Source organism: Capra hircus, chromosome 19 (assembly GCF_001704415.2).
Source record: "Capra hircus breed San Clemente chromosome 19, ASM170441v1, whole genome shotgun sequence".
Taxonomy (NCBI): Eukaryota; Metazoa; Chordata; class Mammalia; order Artiodactyla; family Bovidae; genus Capra; species Capra hircus.
In genome coordinates, this window is record NC_030826.1 from 5992060 (window position 1) to 6012335 (window position 20276).

Sequence of the window (20276 nt, forward strand, 5' to 3'; positions counted from 1 at the left end):
TGCACAAATTTGTGAATGGGAAGAAGGAATCTGGGAGAAAAGTGAAAGTGAAGTTCAGAAGCTTGTTTAGAGAACCAGATGTCTCTTAACTTAGCAAAGTGGGCTACATTGCCAGCAAGTGCACAGATAAGGTCCGTCTTCTACCCTATCTCTTCTTTGGTTCCTGCCAATCATGCTTGGCCACGCTCTTGCCCTGATCCTTAACACATACTAAGGCTGTGTGTGGCCTCCCTTGCAGGCAGAAAACTTGTGGCTATGGAAGAATGGCCTCTGCCAGGAGTTTTTCTGAGGAGCAATTCCAGGAGGCTTGTGCGGAACTTCAGAATCCCAGGCTATCAGGCTGGAATTGGCAGGTGGAATCCAGGGGCTTTGCCGTCTACCGGAAGCTAAGCAGGGTAGGCGTTGGCCTGCTGCAGGCTGCTAGGGTGGCAGCACACAGGGGATACTGGAAAGCCGCAGCCTGTCTGGGCCCTAGACACCTTCTGGAGCCAGGAGGGACAAGCACTTGGGTGGTGCCTCCAGCTGGCTTTGCCACTTTTGGGTCGTAGTGGGTGGAGAGGACAACTGAATTTATTCTCATATCTGAGGCCTGCCTGACAAGGGCAAGTGGTTTGTAAGAGAGGTTAATGGTAAACTTAACATGTGTGGGTGCCTGATTCTCAGCCCCATGCACTTGCCTGCAAAAGATATGGAACCACTCTCTTTGGCTGATGCCTGTGGTGTTTGTGTGGCATAGCATATCTTAGGTTTAAATACAGGTAGAGAAGAGACTTGGAGAAGGAAATGGCAGCCCACTCCAGTGTTCTTGCTTGGAGAATCCCAGGGATGGGGGAGCCTGGTGGTCTTCCGTCTATGGGGTTGCACAGAGTTGGACACGACTGAAGCAACTTAGCAGCAGCAGCAGAGAAGAGACTGAACTTTTCAGAGAATGGGTGTGCAGGGCAATGTGCATGAAGAAATCCAATGACTTTCTAACTAGCTTTTTGGCCTTCCCCCACTCTATCCCTTCCATCCTACATTGTAGAGCTCAGTCAAGCACCTGAGAGAGAGGCTGTGATCAATCGATCCCCTTCCTGTGGCACTGTTGATTATAGAATTATTGATACTAAGAGTGACTATAATAGCTAATGTATTGTATGCTTTCTTAGGTTCCAGGCATTGTTCAAATGCTTTGCAGACACTGACTTATTCAATCCTCAAATCAATCCCAATATAAAGTACTAGGATTGTCACCTTTCTACTTATATGGAAATGAATATGTGAAACAGTTAAATTGATTTCTCAAGACTGACTTGACTGTCTAACTCCAGACTTGTGCCATAAAGGTGCTCTTTCATTGACTCTGAAAGAGGGCAATTGCTGTCAGGTGGGCTATGCATGTGGAACTAGGTGCTATATCTCCCATGACTAACCCATCTCCCTCTGCCCTCTAGTCAACACTGACCATTCCCCCCACCTCCCCCAGAAGGCTTTTGCTCCTTTGTTTTTGTGGCTTTCATCCCCTGAACTGAGACAGAGTGTCTGGCTTTGTACTGTGTATTTTTTCCATTGTGTATTGATATGTAGCAAGGCCCACCTCTCTCTTGGGGGGAGGATGGGTATTCAGAATGGTTCCTATCCCTATCAGCTATAATATGTCTTATTTCCACCTGTCCTGGGCATGAGAGCAGTCATGGTACATTGATGCAAGCTACAAGTCTTTCCAGAGAACTTCCAGATGTTGGAGGCCATATGGTCCTATAAGTGTGCCCTTGAGCTTTAGCAGCTAGGTTGGAGGGTCACTGTACCATGCCACCTTGATTTCCATTTGTGTTAAATATCAACAGGCCCTGTTGTATCAGGTGCAAGCCCTTTCCTACAGCCTTTGTTCACATCTAGTATTATATGCTGCCTGACCCATTTTGCTAGAGCCTCATTTTCTTTCCAAGTAAAGTCTATCCTTTACTTTCCTCCTGGAAGAGAATTCCCTCTAATCTCCAGTTAGTAAGTCTTGCCTTCCAAATACCACTCCAAACCAAAAGTGAATTCAGCTTGTCCCATACTGTCTCTAGGCCTGCACTTATCTCCTCTAAAGGCCTTTGCCCTTTTCTGTCTTCTAGATCTGTGTGGTTTCACCTACCATGTATGTTGTTAACATTATGTCATTTTTCCACAGCCATGCACTTCCCTGCTTGCAGCCATTTTACCTAGGCATGTAGGTTTGTCTTTTGGTCTCCAGGTCCTTGATTGGAGATCAAACAGAAGAGCCTTGCCCCTCTGGCAAGCTTTACCTTGATTAACATACCAGACTATTATCTATAAGATTCCAAATCAGGTTTTTGCAATCTTTGCCTTCTTTATAAATTCCTCCAATAGCGTACTCAGAGTAGACTTGTTTAAAGTTTACTAATATTGGGGGACAAGCAGAGGGTCTCAATGATCCACCCAACTTTAAAAAAAATATATTTATTTTTTATTGACAGATAATTGCTTTGCAGAATTTTGTTGTTTTTTGTCAAACATGAATCAAACCTCAACATGAATCAGCCATAGGTATACATATATATTCCCTCCCTTATGAGACTCTCTCCCATCTCCCTCACTGTCCCATCCCTCTGGGTTGATACAGAGCCCCTGTTTGTTTCCTGAGCCTTACAGCAAATTCCCATTGGCTATCTACTTTGCATATGACAATGAAAGTTTCCATGTTACTCTTTGCATACATCTCGCCCCCTCCTCCCCTCTGCCCAGGTCTGTAAGTCTATTCTTTATACCTGTTTCTCCACTGTTACCCTGTAAATAAATTATTTGGTACTGTTATTCTAGATTCCGTATATATGCATTAGAATATGGTATTTATCTATCTCTTTCTGACTCACTTCACTCTGTATAAGAGGTTCTAGGCTCATCCATCTCATTAGAACTGATTCAAATGTGTTCCTTTTCATGGCTGAGTAGGATTCTGTTGTGTATATGTACCGCACCTCCTTTGTCTATTCATCTGTTGATGGACATCTAGATTGCTACCATGTTCTAGCTACTGTAAATAGTGCTGCAATGAACAATGGGATACATGTGTCTCTTTCAATTTTGGTTTCCTCGGGGTGTATGCCTAGGGGTGGGATTGCTGAGTCATATGGTACTTTTATTCCTAGTTTCTTAAGGAATCTCCATACTGTCTGCAATAGTGGCTGTATCAATGTACATTCCTACCAACAGTGCAAAAGCGTTCCCTTTTCTCCACAACCTCTGCAGCGTTTGTTGTTTGTACTTTTTAATGATGGCCATTCTGACCGGTGTGAGGTGATATCTCATTGTAGTTTTTATTTGCATTTCTTTAATAATGAGTGATGCTGAGCACCTTTTCATGTGTTTGTTATCCATCTGTATGTCTTTGGAGAAATGTCTATTTAGGTCTTTTTCCCACTTTTTGATTGGGTTGTTTGTTTTTCTGGTATTGAGTTGCATGAGCTGCTTGTATATTTTAAAAATTAATCCTTTCTCAGTTGTTTCATTTGCTATCATTTTCTCCCATCCTGAGGGTTGTCTTTTCATCTTGCTTATAGTTTCCTTTGCTGTGTAAAAGAGTTTAAGCTTAATCAGGTTCCACTTGTTTTCTTTTGTTCTTATTTATATTAGGAGGTGAGTCATAGAGGATCTTGCTTTGATTGAGTGTCCTGCCTATATTTCCCTCTAAGAGTTTTATAGTTTCTGGTCTTACATTTAGATCTTTAATCTGTTTTGAGTTTATCTTTATTATGGTGTTAGGAAGTGCTCTGATTTCATTCTTTTACATGTAGCTGTCCAGTTTTCCCAGCACCATTTATTGAAGAGGTTATCTTTGCCCCATTGTATATTCTTGCCTCCTTTGTCAAAAACAAGGTACCCATAGGCACATGGGTTTATTTCCAGGCTTTCTATCTTGTTCCATTGGTCTATATTTCTGTTTTTGTGCCAGTACCATACTGTCTTGATGACTGTAGATTTGCAGAATAATCTTAAGTCAGGACAGTTGATTCCTCCAGCTCCATTCTTCTTTCTCAAGACTTCCTTGACTATTCAGGGTCTTTTGTGTTTCCATATGAACTGTGAAATTCTTTTGTTCTAGTTCTGTGAAAAATGTCATTGGTAATTTGATAGAGATCATATTAAAAACACAACAACCTAAATCCTATGGGATGCAGAAAAAGCAGTCCTAAGAGGGAAGTTTATAGCAATATAATCCTACTTTAATAAATAAGAAAAAAAATGAATAGACAACCTAAATTTACACCTAAAACAACTGGAAGAAGAAGAAGAAGAAGAAGAAGAACAACAACAACAACAACAACAACAACAAAACCCAAAATAAGTAGAAGGAAAGAAATCATAGGGATCTGTGCAGCAATAAATGAAAAAGAAATGAGAGAAACAATAGTAAAGATTAATAAAAGTAAAAGCTGGTTCTTTGGGAAGATAAACAAAATTGACAAAACTTTAGCCAGACTCATCAAGAAAAAAGAGAGAAGAATCAAATCAACAAAATTAGAAATGAAAAGGAGAGATGACAACAGACAATGCAAAAATACAAAGGATTATAAGAGACTATTATGAATAACTATGTGGCAATAAAACAGATAACCTGGAAGCAATGGACAGATTCTTAGAAAAGTTCAATCTTCCAAGACCAAACCAGGACGAAATAGAAATTATGAACAACCCAATTACAAGCACTGAAATTGAAGCTGTGATCAAAAATCTCCCAAAAACAAAAGCCCAGGACCAGGTGGCTTCACAGGAGAATTCTATCAAACATTTAGAGAGGGACTAATGCCTGTCCTTCTAAAACTCTTTCAAAAAATTGCAGAGGAAGGAACACTTCCAAACTCATTCTATGAGATCACCATCACCCTGCTACCAAAACCAAAGACAACACAAAAAAGAAAACTACAGGCCAATATCACTAATGAACATAGATGCCAAAATCCTCTACAAAATTTTAGCAAAGAGAATTCAGCAACACATCAAAAATTTCATACACCATGATCAAATTGTGTTTACTCCAGGAATGCAAGGATTCTTCCATATACGCAAATCAATCAATGTGATACACCATGTTAACAAATTGAAAGATATAAACCATATGATCATCTCAATAGATGCAGAAAAAGCCTTTGACAAAATTCAGCACCCATTTATGATTAAAACTTCAAAATATGGGCATAGAAGGAACCTACTTCAACATAGTAAAGGCCATACATGTTAAGCCTACAGCAAACATTATTCTCAATGATGAAAAACTGAACGCATTCCCTCTAAGATCAGGAACAAGACAAGTGTCTCCACTGTTGCCACTATTATTCAGCATACATCTGAAAGTTCTAGCTAAAACAAGTAGAGAAGAAAAAGAAATAAAAGGAATCTAGGCTGGAAAAGAAGAAGTAAAGCTCTCAATGTTTGCAGATGACATGATACTGCATGTAGAAAACCCTAAAGATAGTATCAGAAAATTACTAGAGCTATTGAGTGAATTTAGCAAAATTGCAAGATACAAAATCAATACACAGAAATCACTTGCATTTCTATATACTAACAATGAAAAATCAGAAATAGAAATAATGGAATCAGTTCCATTCACCATTGCAACAAAAAGAATTAAATATCTAGAAATAAACTTACCTAAAGAGACAAAAAGTGGAGAGTGAAAAAGTTGGCCTAAAGCTCAACATTCAAAAAACGAAGATCATGGCATCCGGTCCCATCACTTCATGGGAAATAGATGGGGAAACAGTGGAAACAGTGTCAGACTTTATTTTGGGGGCCTCCAAAATCACTGCAGATGGTGATTGCAGCCATGACATTAAAAGACGCTTACTCCTTGGAAGAAAAGTTATGACCAACCTAGATAGCATATTCAAAAGCAGAGACATTACTTTGCCAACTAAGGTCTGTCTAGTCAAGGCTATGGTTTTTCCAGTGGTCATGTATGGATGTGAGAGTTGGACTGTGAAGAAGGCTGAGGGCTGAAGAATTGATGCTTTTGAACTGTGGTGTTTGAAAAGACTCTTGAGAGTCCCTTGGACTGCAAGGAGATCCAACCAGTCCATTCTGAAGGAGATTAACCCTGGGATTTCTTTGGAAGGAATAATGCTAAAGCTGAAACTCCAGTACTTTGGCCACCTCATGAGAAGAGTTGACTCATTGGAAAAGACTCTGATGCTGGGAGGGATTGGGGGCAGGAGGAGAAGGGGGCGACAGAGAATGAGATGGCTGGATGGCATCACTGACTTGATGGATGTGAGTCTGAGTGAATGCTGGAAGTTGGTGATGGACAGGGAGGCCTGGCATGCTGCAGTTCATGGGGTCACAAAGAGTCGGACACGACTGAGCTACTGAACTGAACTGAAATGAAGGAGACAAAAGAACTATACACAGAAAATGATAAGACACTGATGAAAGAAATCAAAGATGACATAAAGAGATGGAGAGATATTCCACGTTCCTGGGTAGGAAGAATCAATATTGTGAAAACGACTATACCACCTGACTTTTGAAAGTCTACATTAGGATCTTTACTTCCAACCATCAATAGCCACATCAATCATCTTATTTCTTAATAATCATCAAAAGATTTCCTGCTGTAATGAGTCCCTTGATTTTACTGTCTCTCCCCATTTTTGTTAATGTAAGACCTATAAGGGGAGGCTGAGACAGGTAATCCAAGAAGGCTTGTTGGATTGCTGGAGTTTGCTGCAGTAGGCTACCCTTGTCATCAAAGTTCTTGCCAAATGTTTGCTGAGTAAGGCGGATAGTCAATGGATGAATGTCCTGATCATGATAAAGGCAGTTCATCATGGCTTACATACAAATCATATCATCTGCTTCATCAGGGGGTTTATTATTTGGAATTTGTAGGTTGAGAAGAATCAGAGAGTCCCCCTTCTCAGACTTTTCAGTGGCCTTTATCCAGTAGAACCAAGCTGGGTATTCCCTAGGGAATAATCTGCTATGAGTTGGGATCATGTATAGCTATGTACAATTAGCTAAGAAGCCACAAGGAGATGTGACCATGAGCTAAATGATGCTGTAAGAAAGCTACTTTTACATGAATTAAAAAGACTAAAATAAGTGTAGAGGCATTTGAAAGGGTTTGCAATGTAACAAAAATATACATATTTTAAAGTAAAACCGATTGTGGTTTGAGTAGATACAAATAATACTGAACCTTACTCTTGGACAAATAGCTGCTTTGATAGACAATATTTTGATAATATTTTTAATTTCTCTTTCTATTGAAACAGAGAATTTTAGACTTAGAAAATCTTAGAAACCATTCTGTCCAATACCATCACATTTTCTTTTCACTTTTCTTTTACTTTCTTTTCTTTGTTCAGCTTCCCTGTTCTCACCTTTCCTTTTTTTTTCCTCTCCATGTTGTAATGGTAATAACTTACCATTATCAATGGTAATAACTTTACATGGTGTTTTAATATACAAAATGCTATTGCATATGTTTTCATTTATCCCTCTTAATAATTCTAGAAGATAGACAGATATAGGCTTCTTTTCCTACTTTACAGATGGTATTAGACCCAGGGTTGTTAAGTGAGCCATTTAAGACCTCATAACTAGTAACCAGATATGAACCAGTCTACTTTGATAAACTCAGTACCAAAATATAAAGCTTGCTTCAATTCGGAAGTATCTTCTCTTTCCCCAAACTAAGCAAAACTAACGCGAAGCTGCTACATGCTTTTCCAAGTGGTATTGTGGGAAGAACATGGGTTAGAGTCAGATAGTCATTTCTGCTCCACCACACTTTCACTCTCTCATTAACTTATTCAGGATGTGGCTAAGTCGTGTCCGACTCTTGAGTCCCCATGGACTGTAGCCTGCCATGATTCTCTGTCCATGGGATTTTCCAGGCAAGAATACTGGAGTGGGTTGCCATATACTCAGGAGATACTCATCAAATGCCTCCTATGTAGTCTGCCTTGGCAGGCACTGCCTCAGAGCAGGAAGTCAGAGCTGCTGCTTCAGTGAATGAACAATAAAGCATATTTGATGATGAGAATAAACTCATAGTAATGACAGACTCAATTTCTAGATAGGTTGGTAAGAAGTCTGGGGTCCTTGAGGAGGAGAGAGGGTCGGGGGCTCTCGAAGAGGAGATAGGGGTCTGGAATTCAAAGGAAGAGAAAAGGGCAAACTTTTTTTTTTTTTCTTCTTCTTCTACATTCCTTAGTCTTAGTCACATAAAACATATTTCTTTAAGCCCAGAGGTGATGATACACAGCAAAACAATTCAGCTTATCTCTGTACTAAAGATTATATAACAACACTGTATAGTGTTTAGGACAGTTTCTCCTTCTTGAAAACCTTATGACTAATTCTGTTATCTTAAAATTTATATTATGGGAGTGAGTCTGGTAGTTCAGTTCAGTTTAGTCACTCAGTCATGTCTGACTCTTTGTGACCCCATGGATTGCAGCACACCAGGCCTCCCTGTCTATCACCAACTCCTGGAGTTTACACAAACTCATGTCCATTGAGTCAGTGATGCCATCCAACTATCTGATCCTCTGTCGTCCCCTTCTCCTCCTGCCTTCAATCTTTCCCAGCATCAGGGTCTTTTCAAATGAGTCAGTTCATTGCATCAGGTGGCCAAAGTATTGCAGTTTCAACTTCAACATCAGTCCTTCCAAGGAATATTCAGGACTGATTTGCTTAAGGGTAAACTGGCTGGATTTCCTTGCAGTCCAAGAGATTCTCAAGAGTCTTCTCCAACACCACAGTTCAAAAGCATCAATTCTTCAGTGCTCCAACTCTCACATCCATACATGAAAAACTGTAGCCTTGACTAGATGGACCTTTGTTGCATAGTAATGTCTCTGCTTTTCCATATGCTGTCTCGGTTGGCCATAACTTTCCTTCCAAGGAATAAGCATCTTTCAATTTGATGGCTGCAATCACCATCTTCAGTGATTTTGGAGCAGGAAAAAAAAAAAATCTGCACTGTTTCTACTGTTTCCCCATATACATGACATGAAGTGATGGGACCAGATGCCATGATATTAGTTTTCTGAATGTTGAGATTTAAGACGACTTTTTTCACTCTATTCTTTAACTTTCATCAAGAAGCTTTTTAGTTCTTCTTCACTTTCTGTCATAACGGTGGTGGCATCTGCATATCTTAGGTTATTGATATTTCTCCCGGCAATCTTGATCCCAATTTGTGCTTCATCCAGCCCAGCGATTCTCATGATGTACCCTGAATAGAAGTTAAATAAGCAGGGTGACATATACAGCCTTGGCATACTCCTTTTCCTATTTGGAACCAGTCTGTTGTTCCATGTCCAGTTCTAACCGTTGCTTCCTGACCTGCATACAGATTTTTCAAGAAGCAGATCAGGTGGTCTGGTATTACCATCTTTCTCAGAATTTCCCACAGTTTATTGTGATCCACATGGTCAAAGGCTTTGGCATAGTCAATGAAGCAGAAATAGAAGTTTTCCTAGAAATATCTTGCTTTTCTGATGATCCAACAGATGCTGGCAATTTGATCTCTGGTTCCTCTTCCTTTTCTAAATCCAGCTTGAACATCTGGAAGTTCACAGTTCATGTATTTCTGAAGCCTGGCTTGGAGAATTTTGAGCATTACTTTGCTAGCATGTGAGATGAGGGCAATTGTGTGGTAGTTTGAGCATTCTTTGGCATTGCCTTTCTTTGGGATTGGAATGAAAACTGACCTTTTCCAGTCCTGTGGCCACTGCTGAGTTTTCCAAATTTTCTAGCATATTCAGTGCAGCACTTTCACAGCATATTTCAGGATTTGAAATAGCTCGACTGGAATTCCATCACCTCCACTAGCTTTGTTCATAGTGATGCTTCCTGAGGCCCACCTGACTTCACATTCCAGGATGTCTGGCTCTAGGTGAGTGATCACATCATCGTGATTGTCTGGGTCATGAATATCTTTTTTGAATAGTTCTTCTGTGTATTCTTGCCACCTCTTCTTAATATCTTCTGCTTTTGTTAGGTCCAGACCTTTTCTGTCCTTTATTGAGACCATCTTTGCATGACATTTTCCCTTGGTATCTCTAATTTCCTTGGAGAGATCTTTAGTATTTTCCATTCTATTGTTTTCCTCTATTCCTTTGTACTCATCACTGAGGAAGACTTTCTTATCTCTCCTTGTTATTCTTTGGAACTCTGCATTCCAATGGGTGTATCTTTCCTTTTCTCCTTTGCTTTTCACTTCTCTTCTTTTCACAGCTAATTGTAAGGCCTCCTCAGACAGCCATTTTGCTTTTTTGCATTTCTTTTTCTTGGGGATGGTCTCGATCCCTGTCTCCTGTACAGTGTCATGAAACTCTGTCCATAGTTCATCAGGCACTCTGTCTATCAGATCTAGTCCCTTGAATCTATTTCTCACTTCCACTGTATAATTGTAAGGGGTTTGATTTAGGTCATACCTGAATGGTCTAGTGGTTTTCCCTACTTTCTTCAATTTAAGTCTGAATTTGGCAATAAGGAGTTCATGATCCGTGTCACAGTCAGGTCCTCATCTTGTTTTTGTTGACTGTATAGAGCTTCTCCATCTTTGGCTGCAAAGAATATAATCAATCTGTTTTCAGTGTTAACTACCTGGTGATGTCCATGTGTAGAGTTGTCTCTTGTGTTGTTGGAAGAGGGTGTTTGCTATGACCAGTGCATTCTCGTGGGAAACTCTATTAGCCTTTGCCCTGCTTCATTCTGTACTCCAAGGCCAAATTTGCCTGCTACTCCAGGTGTTTCTTGACTTCCTACTTTTGCATTCCAGTCCCCTATAATGAAAAGCACATCTTTTTGAGGGTGTTAGTTCTAGAAACCCTTGTAGTCTTCATGGATGGAACCCTCAACTTCAGCTTCTTCAGCATTGCTGATCAGGGCATAGACTTGGATTACTGTGATATTGAATGGTTTGCCTTGGAAACAGAGATCATTCTGTCGTTTTTGAGATCACATCCAAGTACTGCATTTCAGACTCTTATGTTGACTATGATGGCTACTCCATTTCTTCTAAGGGATTCTTGCCCATAGTAGTAGATATAATGGTCATCTGAGGTACATTCACCCATTCCAGTCCATTTTAATTCGCTGATTCCTAAAATGTCAATGCTCACTCTTGCCATCTCCTGTTTGACCACTTCCAGTTTGCCTTGATTCTTGGACCTAACATTCCAAGTTCCTATACAATATTGCTCTTTACAGCACTGGGCCTTGCTTCCATCACCAGTCACTTCCACAACTGGGCTTTGTTTCTGCTTTGGCTCCATTTCTTCGTTCTTTCTGGAGTTACTTTACTGATCTCTATTAGCATATTGGGCACCTACAGACCTGGGGAGTTCATATTTCAGTTTTCTATCTTTTTTGCCTTTTCATACTGTTCATGGAGTGAGTCTCATAAGATCTTTCTATTGTTAGTTCTAATCCTGTCATCTTAAAATTTAAATTGTGGGAGTGGGTCTAGAAAGATATTTACAAACTTGAGAAATTCTTCTCATTTATTGTAATAGCCAATTGAAAAAGCTTATAGCTCCCTTGCTAAGACTAGTGAGGGGGGCACTCTCCTCCCCCTTCTGATGTCTATGTCAGAAGCATTTTCTGTCCCTTTTCATTGTAATAAATCTTCTGCCACACAAGAGCCCAGAGTGGCCAAGACTGGTTTCTCATTCCAAAACTAAATCTTCTTTGGAAATCATAAATCCAACATCGTTCACTGTAAGCTATCAGTATATAATGAAATGGCAGTTGAAAAAATGCTACAAAGAAAGAAAAGTGGGATGAAGGGATACAGAGATTTTATGGTGGGGATGGGGGTATCTAGGAGTGATGTGATATGCTCTAGATAAAGAGAATCTGGAAAGCCCCCTTTCCAGAGGTAACAACTGAGTGGAAATAGAAGTAAAATGAAAGATTGTGTCATGCAAATATGTGGAGGAGAAATGGACTAGAGACTATTTCTCAAAGCTCAAGCACATTAGAATTGTCTAGGGAGCTCTAAGGACATCACCAAACTTTACTTAGAATCCAGATTTAATTGAGATGCAGTAGAGCTTAGGGGGGATGGTCCATTTGAAAAGTTCCCCTTTCATATAGAGGTTGATTATTCTGTCCTCCCTACTTTTGTGTATGTTGAAATGCTAGTGCACCAGAATCACCTGCAGGGCCTGTTAAAATTCACAGTAGAACTAAATTCCCAATTTTAATTCAGTGGGTGTGGTTAAGGAGTTCACGTTTTGCTTTTTTTCTCCTCCTTCTTCCTGTTTTCCATTTTGCATTCTATTGTTAGCCAGTTGTCAACTTATATTAAAAATAGAATGGAAAATCCCAGATCATCAGTTTCTCATAGCAAAATTCAGGTTTAAGCTAAAGGATGTGGGGGGAAACCATTAGGCCAGTGGGCACAAATTAAATCAAATCCCCTATGAATATGCAGTGGGGGTAACAAATAGATTCAAGGGATTAGAACTTGTAAACAGTGTGCCTGAAGAACTATGGGCAGAGGTCCATAATATTACACAGGAGGCAGTGAACAAAACCAACCCAAAGAAAAAGAAAAGCAAGAAGGCAAATGGTTATCTGAGGAAGCCTTACAAATAGCTAAAAATAAGAAGAGATATGCCAAGCAAGGGAGGAAGGGAAAGGCATATTAAACTTAACACAGAGGTATATTAAACTAAACATGTGTTAACAGCACAGAGAGAAAAGAAGGCCTTCTTCAATGAACAGTGTATAAAACTGGAAGAAAACAGCAGAAGGGGAAAGATTAGAAATCTCTTCAGGAAAATTGGAGATATCAGGGGAATATTTTGTCCAAAGATGGGCACGATAAAGGACAAAAACAGTAGAGACTTAGTAGATGCTGAAGAGATCAAGAAGAGATGGGAAGAATACATGGAAGAACTGTATAATAAAGATCCAGATGAAGCGGATGACTACAATGGTGTGGTCAGCTACCCAGAGCCAGACATTCTGGAGAGTGTAGTAAAGTAGGCCTTAGGAAGCACTTCTGTTAATAAAGTTAGTGGATGTGACAGAATTCCAGTAGAACTATTCAAAACCCTCAAGGATGATGCTATCAAGGTGTTGCATTCAATATGTCAGCAAATCTGGAAGACCTAGCAGTGGCCACAGGACTGGAAAAGGTTAATCCTCATCCCAGTTCCCAAGAAGGGTGGTACTCAAGAATTCACTAACAATCAGATAATTTCACTCATTTCCCATGCTGTGTCGATCACAACAAACTGGAAAATTCTTAAAGAGATGGTAATGCCAGACCACCTTACTTGCCTCCTATGAAACCTGTATGCAGCTCAAGAAGCAAAAGTTAGAACCGGCCATGAAACAGTGGACTGGTTCCAAATTGAGAAAGGAGGGCTATATATTGTCATCCTGTTTATTCAACTTCAATGCAGAGTACACCATGCAAAATGTTGGGTTGTATGAAGCACAAACTGGAATCAAGATTGCCAGGAGATATATCAATAGCCTCAGATATGCAGATGACTCCACCCTTATGCCAGAAATGGAAGAGGAACTAAAGAGCCTCTTGATGAAAGTGAAAGAGGAGAGTGAAAAAGCTGGCTTAAAACTCAACATTCTAAAAATGAAGATCGTGGTATCCAGTCCCATCACTTCATGGTAAATAGATGGGAAAGCAATGGAAACAGTGATAGATTTTATTTTCTTGGGCTCCTAAATCACTACACATGGTGACTGCAGCCATGAAATTAAAAAGCGCTTGCTCCTTGGAAAGCAAACCTAGACAGCATATTAAAAAGCAGAGACATTACTTTGCCAACAAAGGTTCGTACAGTTAAAGCTATGGTTTTTCCAGTAGTCACGTACAGATGTGAGAGTTGGACCATAAAGAAGTCTGAGCACCAAAGAATTGATATTTTTGAGCTGTGATGTTGGAGAAGACTCTGGAGAGTCCCTTGGACTTCAAAGAGATCAAACCAGTCAATCAGAAGAAATCAGTCCTAAATATTTATTGGAAAGACTGATACTGACTCTGACTCTGAAGCCCCCTGATGCAAAGAGCCGACTCATTAGAAAATACCCTGATACTGGGAAAGATTGAAGGCAGGAGGAGACGGGGAAGACAGAGGATGAGATGAATGGTTGGAATCACCAACTCAATGGATATGAGTTTGAGCATGCTCCAGGAGATGGTGAAGGACAGGGAAACCTGGCATGCTATAGTTCATAGGGTCATGAAGAGTTGGACATGACGGAGCAACTGAACAACAACTTATGTTGAAACTTCTGGTCCAGGGACCAGATTTGAGGACAACTGATGTATGAGGAGCATCTTGCATGGTTCTCAAAAGGGTTCTGAGTTTGGAGGCGGGAGCTGATAAACAGTGGGAACCGAAAGATAAGCACAAAAGTAAGAGTATCTTAAGACAAAGGCAACATCCACTTTAGACTCACTGTCTCTGATTTTTAATAGTCCCCAGTTGGTAGCACATGACGTTCCCTGAACAATGTTGAGAAGTTCTCCTGGCAGAGTAGGACCACGGGTCACTTACAAAAGTTTTCCCGGGGATCTGCAGCCAGTTCTCCCGGGAGCTTTCGGCTGGTTCCCGTGCCAGTAGAAGTGGTGACACGACAGCAGATCATGTGACACCAGCATGCAGATCGTGTGCAGCATGCACATCATTGATTTAGGCCAGGGAAATGTTGGTGTAAAAAGATCTGGGGAATTTCCTGGGGATCTAGGGGATAGGACTCTGTGCTTTCACTGCTGAGGCCGCAGGTTTGATCTCTGATAGTGGAACTAAGATCCCACAAGACCTTCAGTGCAGCAAAACACAAAGATCTGGCTGATGGTTTGACTTCTTATGTTTTTTAGGTGTCTTTCACTGTGAGATAAAGCTGTTTTTATCCTTTCATAGATCTCTTAATCAGTAAGTTTGGTGAGGAGCAGATTGCACTTTCCCAGGGACTGTTCTTTCCTATGCTGTTAACTATTAGGAGCCTGGCTTCTCTGGGAAATCTCTGTGGTTCTCCAGGCTGGGATGAGAGGAAGTTTGGCCTTTCAGAGGGAAGCAGATATTTAATTGCCATTTACCTCCATGAAAGAGAAGCTTCCACTCTCATTCTCCAGGTAGAATCATAATCTGATAGTATCATTGTCTTCTTTACTTCTGGATAATGGGACTGTTCTTCTCCCTTCTCTCACCCTTCTGTGTACCAGCATGATTCACGGAACAATTTTTTTTTTTTTCCATGCAGGACACTTATGGACCCTATTTACTCATGAGTAGGGTCACCAGGGCTTAAAACTGAAAGTCATATGCAGCCTCCTACTTCCTGCTACGGATTGAGGCCACCTCCCTCTGTGTGTCTCTTTCTGTCCTATTCCAACATCCCTGAGCATACAACTGGATAGAAATGTCAGAGCCTCGGTTCTCTCTCAGGAGGAGGGTGTGGTACGAGGCAGTATGAAGATGCTGGTCCCAAGGTGCAGCTTTGAGGGAATGAAGTGAGTGAGTTGAGAGGATTCCCCACATTTGTCTGCAGGTATAGCTTTGTGCTGCCACTCTGTCTTTTACTACATCCTTGCATGAAAGATCACACCAGGTGGCTATTAATCAACAAGAACTTTTATTATCCCTGGGCCTTTGGAAACCTTGACAGGTAAGATGACCTGTAGGAAGGGATTGGATATTCTGGATCTTTAGAAGCGACTTAGCAGCAGCAGCAGACATATTATTACACCAATTCCTGGGCTAATCAGGGCTTGAACTGGGTCAATGTCACATAGAAAATGGTTCTTGTTTGGTCTTCTAACCTGCCTTTAACATCAAAATCATCAACTGTGAGCAGAAGGAGAATTCTATCAGGCTCTCCAGTGGGGGTACTTTGTGACTTCACAAGCTCACCACTCCAGACACTATTTTGGCAAACTATTTTGCTCTCCATGGAAACCATGCAGATGAATATATTTTTGCAAGAAAGGGAGAATTGTGTGAATATAAAACTTTGAGTTTTAGCCTGGGAGTTTTAATGTGTTGTTAAGATATAAAAAGGCTAAAAAACATGATACAGCTTCCTTATCCTGGCATTTAGTGTAGGAAATACATCTTTCTGTGTCTGCCTTTGGGTTGTCTGAATATACTCTAGTGAGACAAAAACTCCAGAATATTGGTTCATGATCTATCCAACCAGTCTTTCAGGGCCTATTGTATGCCAGTATTTTGCTGAGCTCCAGTAATGCCTGATGAACACGACAAAGTCCATGCCTTCTAGAAGCTGTAAGACTAAATAGGCACTTTTTATGCTATGTGGATCTGAGTTCCTGACCCAAACCATTTTTTTTCTCCCTGACAAACTACTTTTAGCATTTCTTTCAGAGCAGGTGATCTGCTGCTTGCTCAGTTTTTATTTGCCTGAAAAGTTATTTTGTTTGTTTTCTCTTCAGTTTTGAAGAAAAGTGTTATTGGATATAAAACACTAGGTCTGTGGCTTGTTTCTTTTTTTAAATATAAATTTATATATTTTAATTGGAGGTTAATTACTTTATAATATTGTATTGGTTTTACCATACATCATCATGAATCCACCACAGGTATACACGTGTTCCTCATCCTGAACCCCCTTCCCTCCTCCCTCCTCGTACCATCCCTCTGGGTTGTCCCAGTGCACCAGCCCCAAGCATCCAGTATCATGCATCAAACCTGAACTGGAAATTCATTTCATATATGATATTATACATGTTTCAATGCCATTCTCCCAAATCATCCCACCCTCTCCCTCTCCCACACAGTCCAAAAGTCTGTTCTATACATCTGTGTCTCTTTTGCTGTCTCACATACAGGGTTATCATTATCATTACCATCTTTCTAAATTCCATATATAAGTGTTAGTATACTGTATTGGTGTTTTTCTTTCTGGCTTACTTCACTCTGTATAATAGGCTCCAGTTTCATCCACCTCGTTAGAACTGATTCAAATGTATTCTTTTTAATGGTTGAGTAATATTCCATTGTGTATATGTACCACAGCTTTCTTATCCATTGATCTGCTGACGGACATTTAGGTGCTTCCATGTCCTGGCTATTATAAACAGAGCTGCGATGAACACTGGGGTACACGTGTCTCTTTCAATTCTGGTTTCCTCGGTGTGTATGCCCAGAAGTGGGATTACTGGGTCATAAGGCAGTTCTATTTCCAGTTTTTTAAGGAATCTCCACACTGTTCTCCATAGTGGCTGTACTAGTTTGCATTCCCACCAACAGTGTAAGAGGGTTCCCTTTTCTCCACACCCGCTCTAGCATTTATTGCTTGTAACCTTTTGGATCACAGCCATTCTGACTGGTGTGAAATGGTCCCTCATTGTGGTTTTGATTTGCATTTCTCTGATAATGAGTGAAGCTGACCACCATTTCATGTGTTTGTTAGCCATCTGTACGTCTTCTTTGGAGAAATGTCTATTTAGTTCTTTGGCCTATTTTTTGATTGGGTCGTTTATTTTTCTGGAATTGAGCTGCATATGTTGCTTGTATATTTTTGAGATTAGTTGTTTGTCAGTTGCTTCATTTGCTATTATTTTCTTCCATTCTGAAGGTTGTCTTTTCACCTTGCTTATATTTTCCTTTGTTGTGCAGAAGCTTTTAATTTTAATTAGGTCCCATTTGTTTATTTATGCTTTTATTTCCAGTATTCTGGGAGGTGGGTCATAGAGGATCCTGCTGTGATGTATGTCAGAGAGTGTTTTGTCTATGTTCTCCTCTAGGAGTTGTATAGTTTATGGTCTTACATTTAGATCTTTAATCCATTTTGAATTTTTTTTTGTGTATGGTGTTAGAAAGGGTTCTAGTTTCATTCTTTTCCAAGTGGTTGACCAGTTTTCCTAGCACCACTTGTTAAAGAGATTGTCTTTACTCCCTTGTATATTCTTGCCTCCTTTGTAAAAGATAAGGTGTCCATAGGTGTGTCGATTTATCTCTGGGCTTTCTGTTTTGTTCCATTGATCTATATTTCTTTGTGCCAGTACCGTACTTTCCTGATGACTGTGGCTTTGCAGTAGATCCTGAAGTCAGGTGGGTTGATTCCTCCAGTTCCATTCTTCTTTCTCAAGATTGCTTTGGCTATTCGAGGTTTTTTTGTATTTCCATACAAATTGTGAAATTATTTGCTCTAGCTCTGTGAAAAATACCATTGGTAGCTGATAGGGATTGCACTGAATCTATAGATTGCTTTGTGTAGTATACTCATTTTCACTATATTGATTCTTCTGATCCATGAACGTGGTATATTTCTCCATCTATTAGTGTCCTCTTTGATTTCTTTCATCAGTGTTTTATAGTTTTCTATATATAGGTCTTTAGTTTCTTTAGGTAGATATATTCCTAAGTATTTTATTCTTTTCGTTGCAATGGTGAATGGAATTGTTTCCTTAATTTCTCTTTCTATTTTCTCATTATTAGTGTATAGGAAAGCAAGGGATTTCTGTGTATTGATTTTATATCTTGCAACTTTACTATATTCATTGATGAGCTCTAGTAATTTTCTGGTGGAGTCTTTAGGGTTTTCTATGTAAAGAATCATGTCATCTGCAAACAGTGAGAGTTTTATTTCTTCTTTTCCAATTTGGATTCCTTTTATTGCTTTTTCTTCTCTGATTGCTGTGGCCAAAACTTCCAGAACTATGTTGAATAGTAATGGTGAAAGTGAGCACCCTTGTCTTGTTCCTGACTTTAGGGGAAATGCTTTCAGTTTTTCACCATTGAGGATAATGTTTGCTGTAGCTTTGTCATATATATCTTTTATTATGTTGAGGTATGTTCCTTCTATTCCTGCTTTCTGGAGAGTTTTTGTCAAAGGCCTTCTCTGCGTCTATTGAGATAATCATACGGCTTTTATTTTTTAATTTGTTAATGTGGTGTATTACATTGATTGATTTGCGGATATTGAAGAATCCTTGCATCCCTGGGATAAAGCCCACTTGGTCATGGTGTATGATCTTTTTAATGTGTTGCTGGGTTCTGATTGCTAGAATTTTGTTAATGATTTTTGCATCTATACTCATCAGTGATATTGGCCTGTAGTTTTCTTTTTTTGTAGCATCTTTGTCTGGTTTTGGTATTAGCGTGATGGTGGCCTCATAGAATGTGTTTGGAAGTTTACCTTCCTCTGCAATTTTCTAGAAGAGTTTGAGTAGGATAGGTGTTAGCTCTTCTCGAAATTTTTGGTAGAATTCAGCTGTGAAGCCGTCTGGACCTGGGCTTTTGTTTGCTGGAAGATTTCTGATTACAGTTTCAATTTCCATGCTTGTGATGGGTCTGTTAAGATTTTCTATTTCTTCCTGGTTCAGTTTTGGAAAGTTGTACTTTTCTAAGAATTTGTCCATTTCTTCCACATTGTCCATTTTATTGGCATATAATTGGCTTATTTCTTTCAAATGCTATATATTTCACTCCACTCTTTTTTTGTCAGGTTTCTGATGGGATATCTGCTATAATTTCCATCTGTATTCCTCAACTGATAAAGTAATCCCCCATCCTCCCTTCCATGGCTTCTTTCAAGATTTTATTTTTCTCTTTGTATATGATATATTTAAGATTTTTGGTATTTATCTTGTATAGTTTGCTAAAGATTGACAGATTTACTTGAAGGGCAGCCTGAACTTAAATAATAACCTTCTATGTGATTCAAAATAAAATATAATATATTTGGACTTATGACACAAATATTCCTCTTCTATATGTAGAATTGCAACATGACTCTAGTAACTCAGAGCTTTCCTGGGTTGTTGTTTTAGAATGGATGGTGGCAATCGTCTAAAGCCAAGATTGTCTTTTTTTTCCCCTATAAGAGCCAAATATAAAATATTTTAGGCTTTACAGGCTAAAAGGCAAAATGATGGTTATTTTGTACAGACTTTTATAACTATGTAAAATGTAAAAGCTTTTCTTAGATTATGGACTATTCAGTATTAGCTAACATGGCAGATTCAGCAACCCCCAGTTTAAAGTGTAGTTTTGATACCAAGTTGCTCTGTAAGTTAAGGATTTATGAACCTAAAACTCTAGCTGAGTCTATAAAGTGGAGAGAAATCCTTCTCTGCCAAGTTTGTACAGGGATCCAATTGGAAGATACGTTTTGAAGCACCTAATAAATTAAATGGTGTTTGGCTGGCTGTGAACTATAGCTAGTGTGATCTGTGTCCCAACATATCTACCATAGGCTTAGCTTACCCTTTTCCTGTTGAAAAATATAATTACACCCCTATTATTTGAAAAAGTTATGGTTGAAATGATAAA

At 39.6% G+C, this 20276-nt stretch overlaps 1 protein-coding gene across 1 annotated transcript in view; it reads left to right on the forward strand.

The window, feature by feature from the left end:
* The window catches only part of LOC102182534 (phosphatidylcholine transfer protein), a 67251-nt gene that overhangs the window by 26364 nt on the left and 20611 nt on the right, over positions 1 to 20276 (forward strand). The window contains exon 4 of the mRNA XM_018063985.1: positions 239 to 395. Coding sequence (XP_017919474.1) covers positions 239 to 395 — 157 coding nt within the window. The remainder of the gene's footprint in view (positions 1 to 238; positions 396 to 20276) is intronic.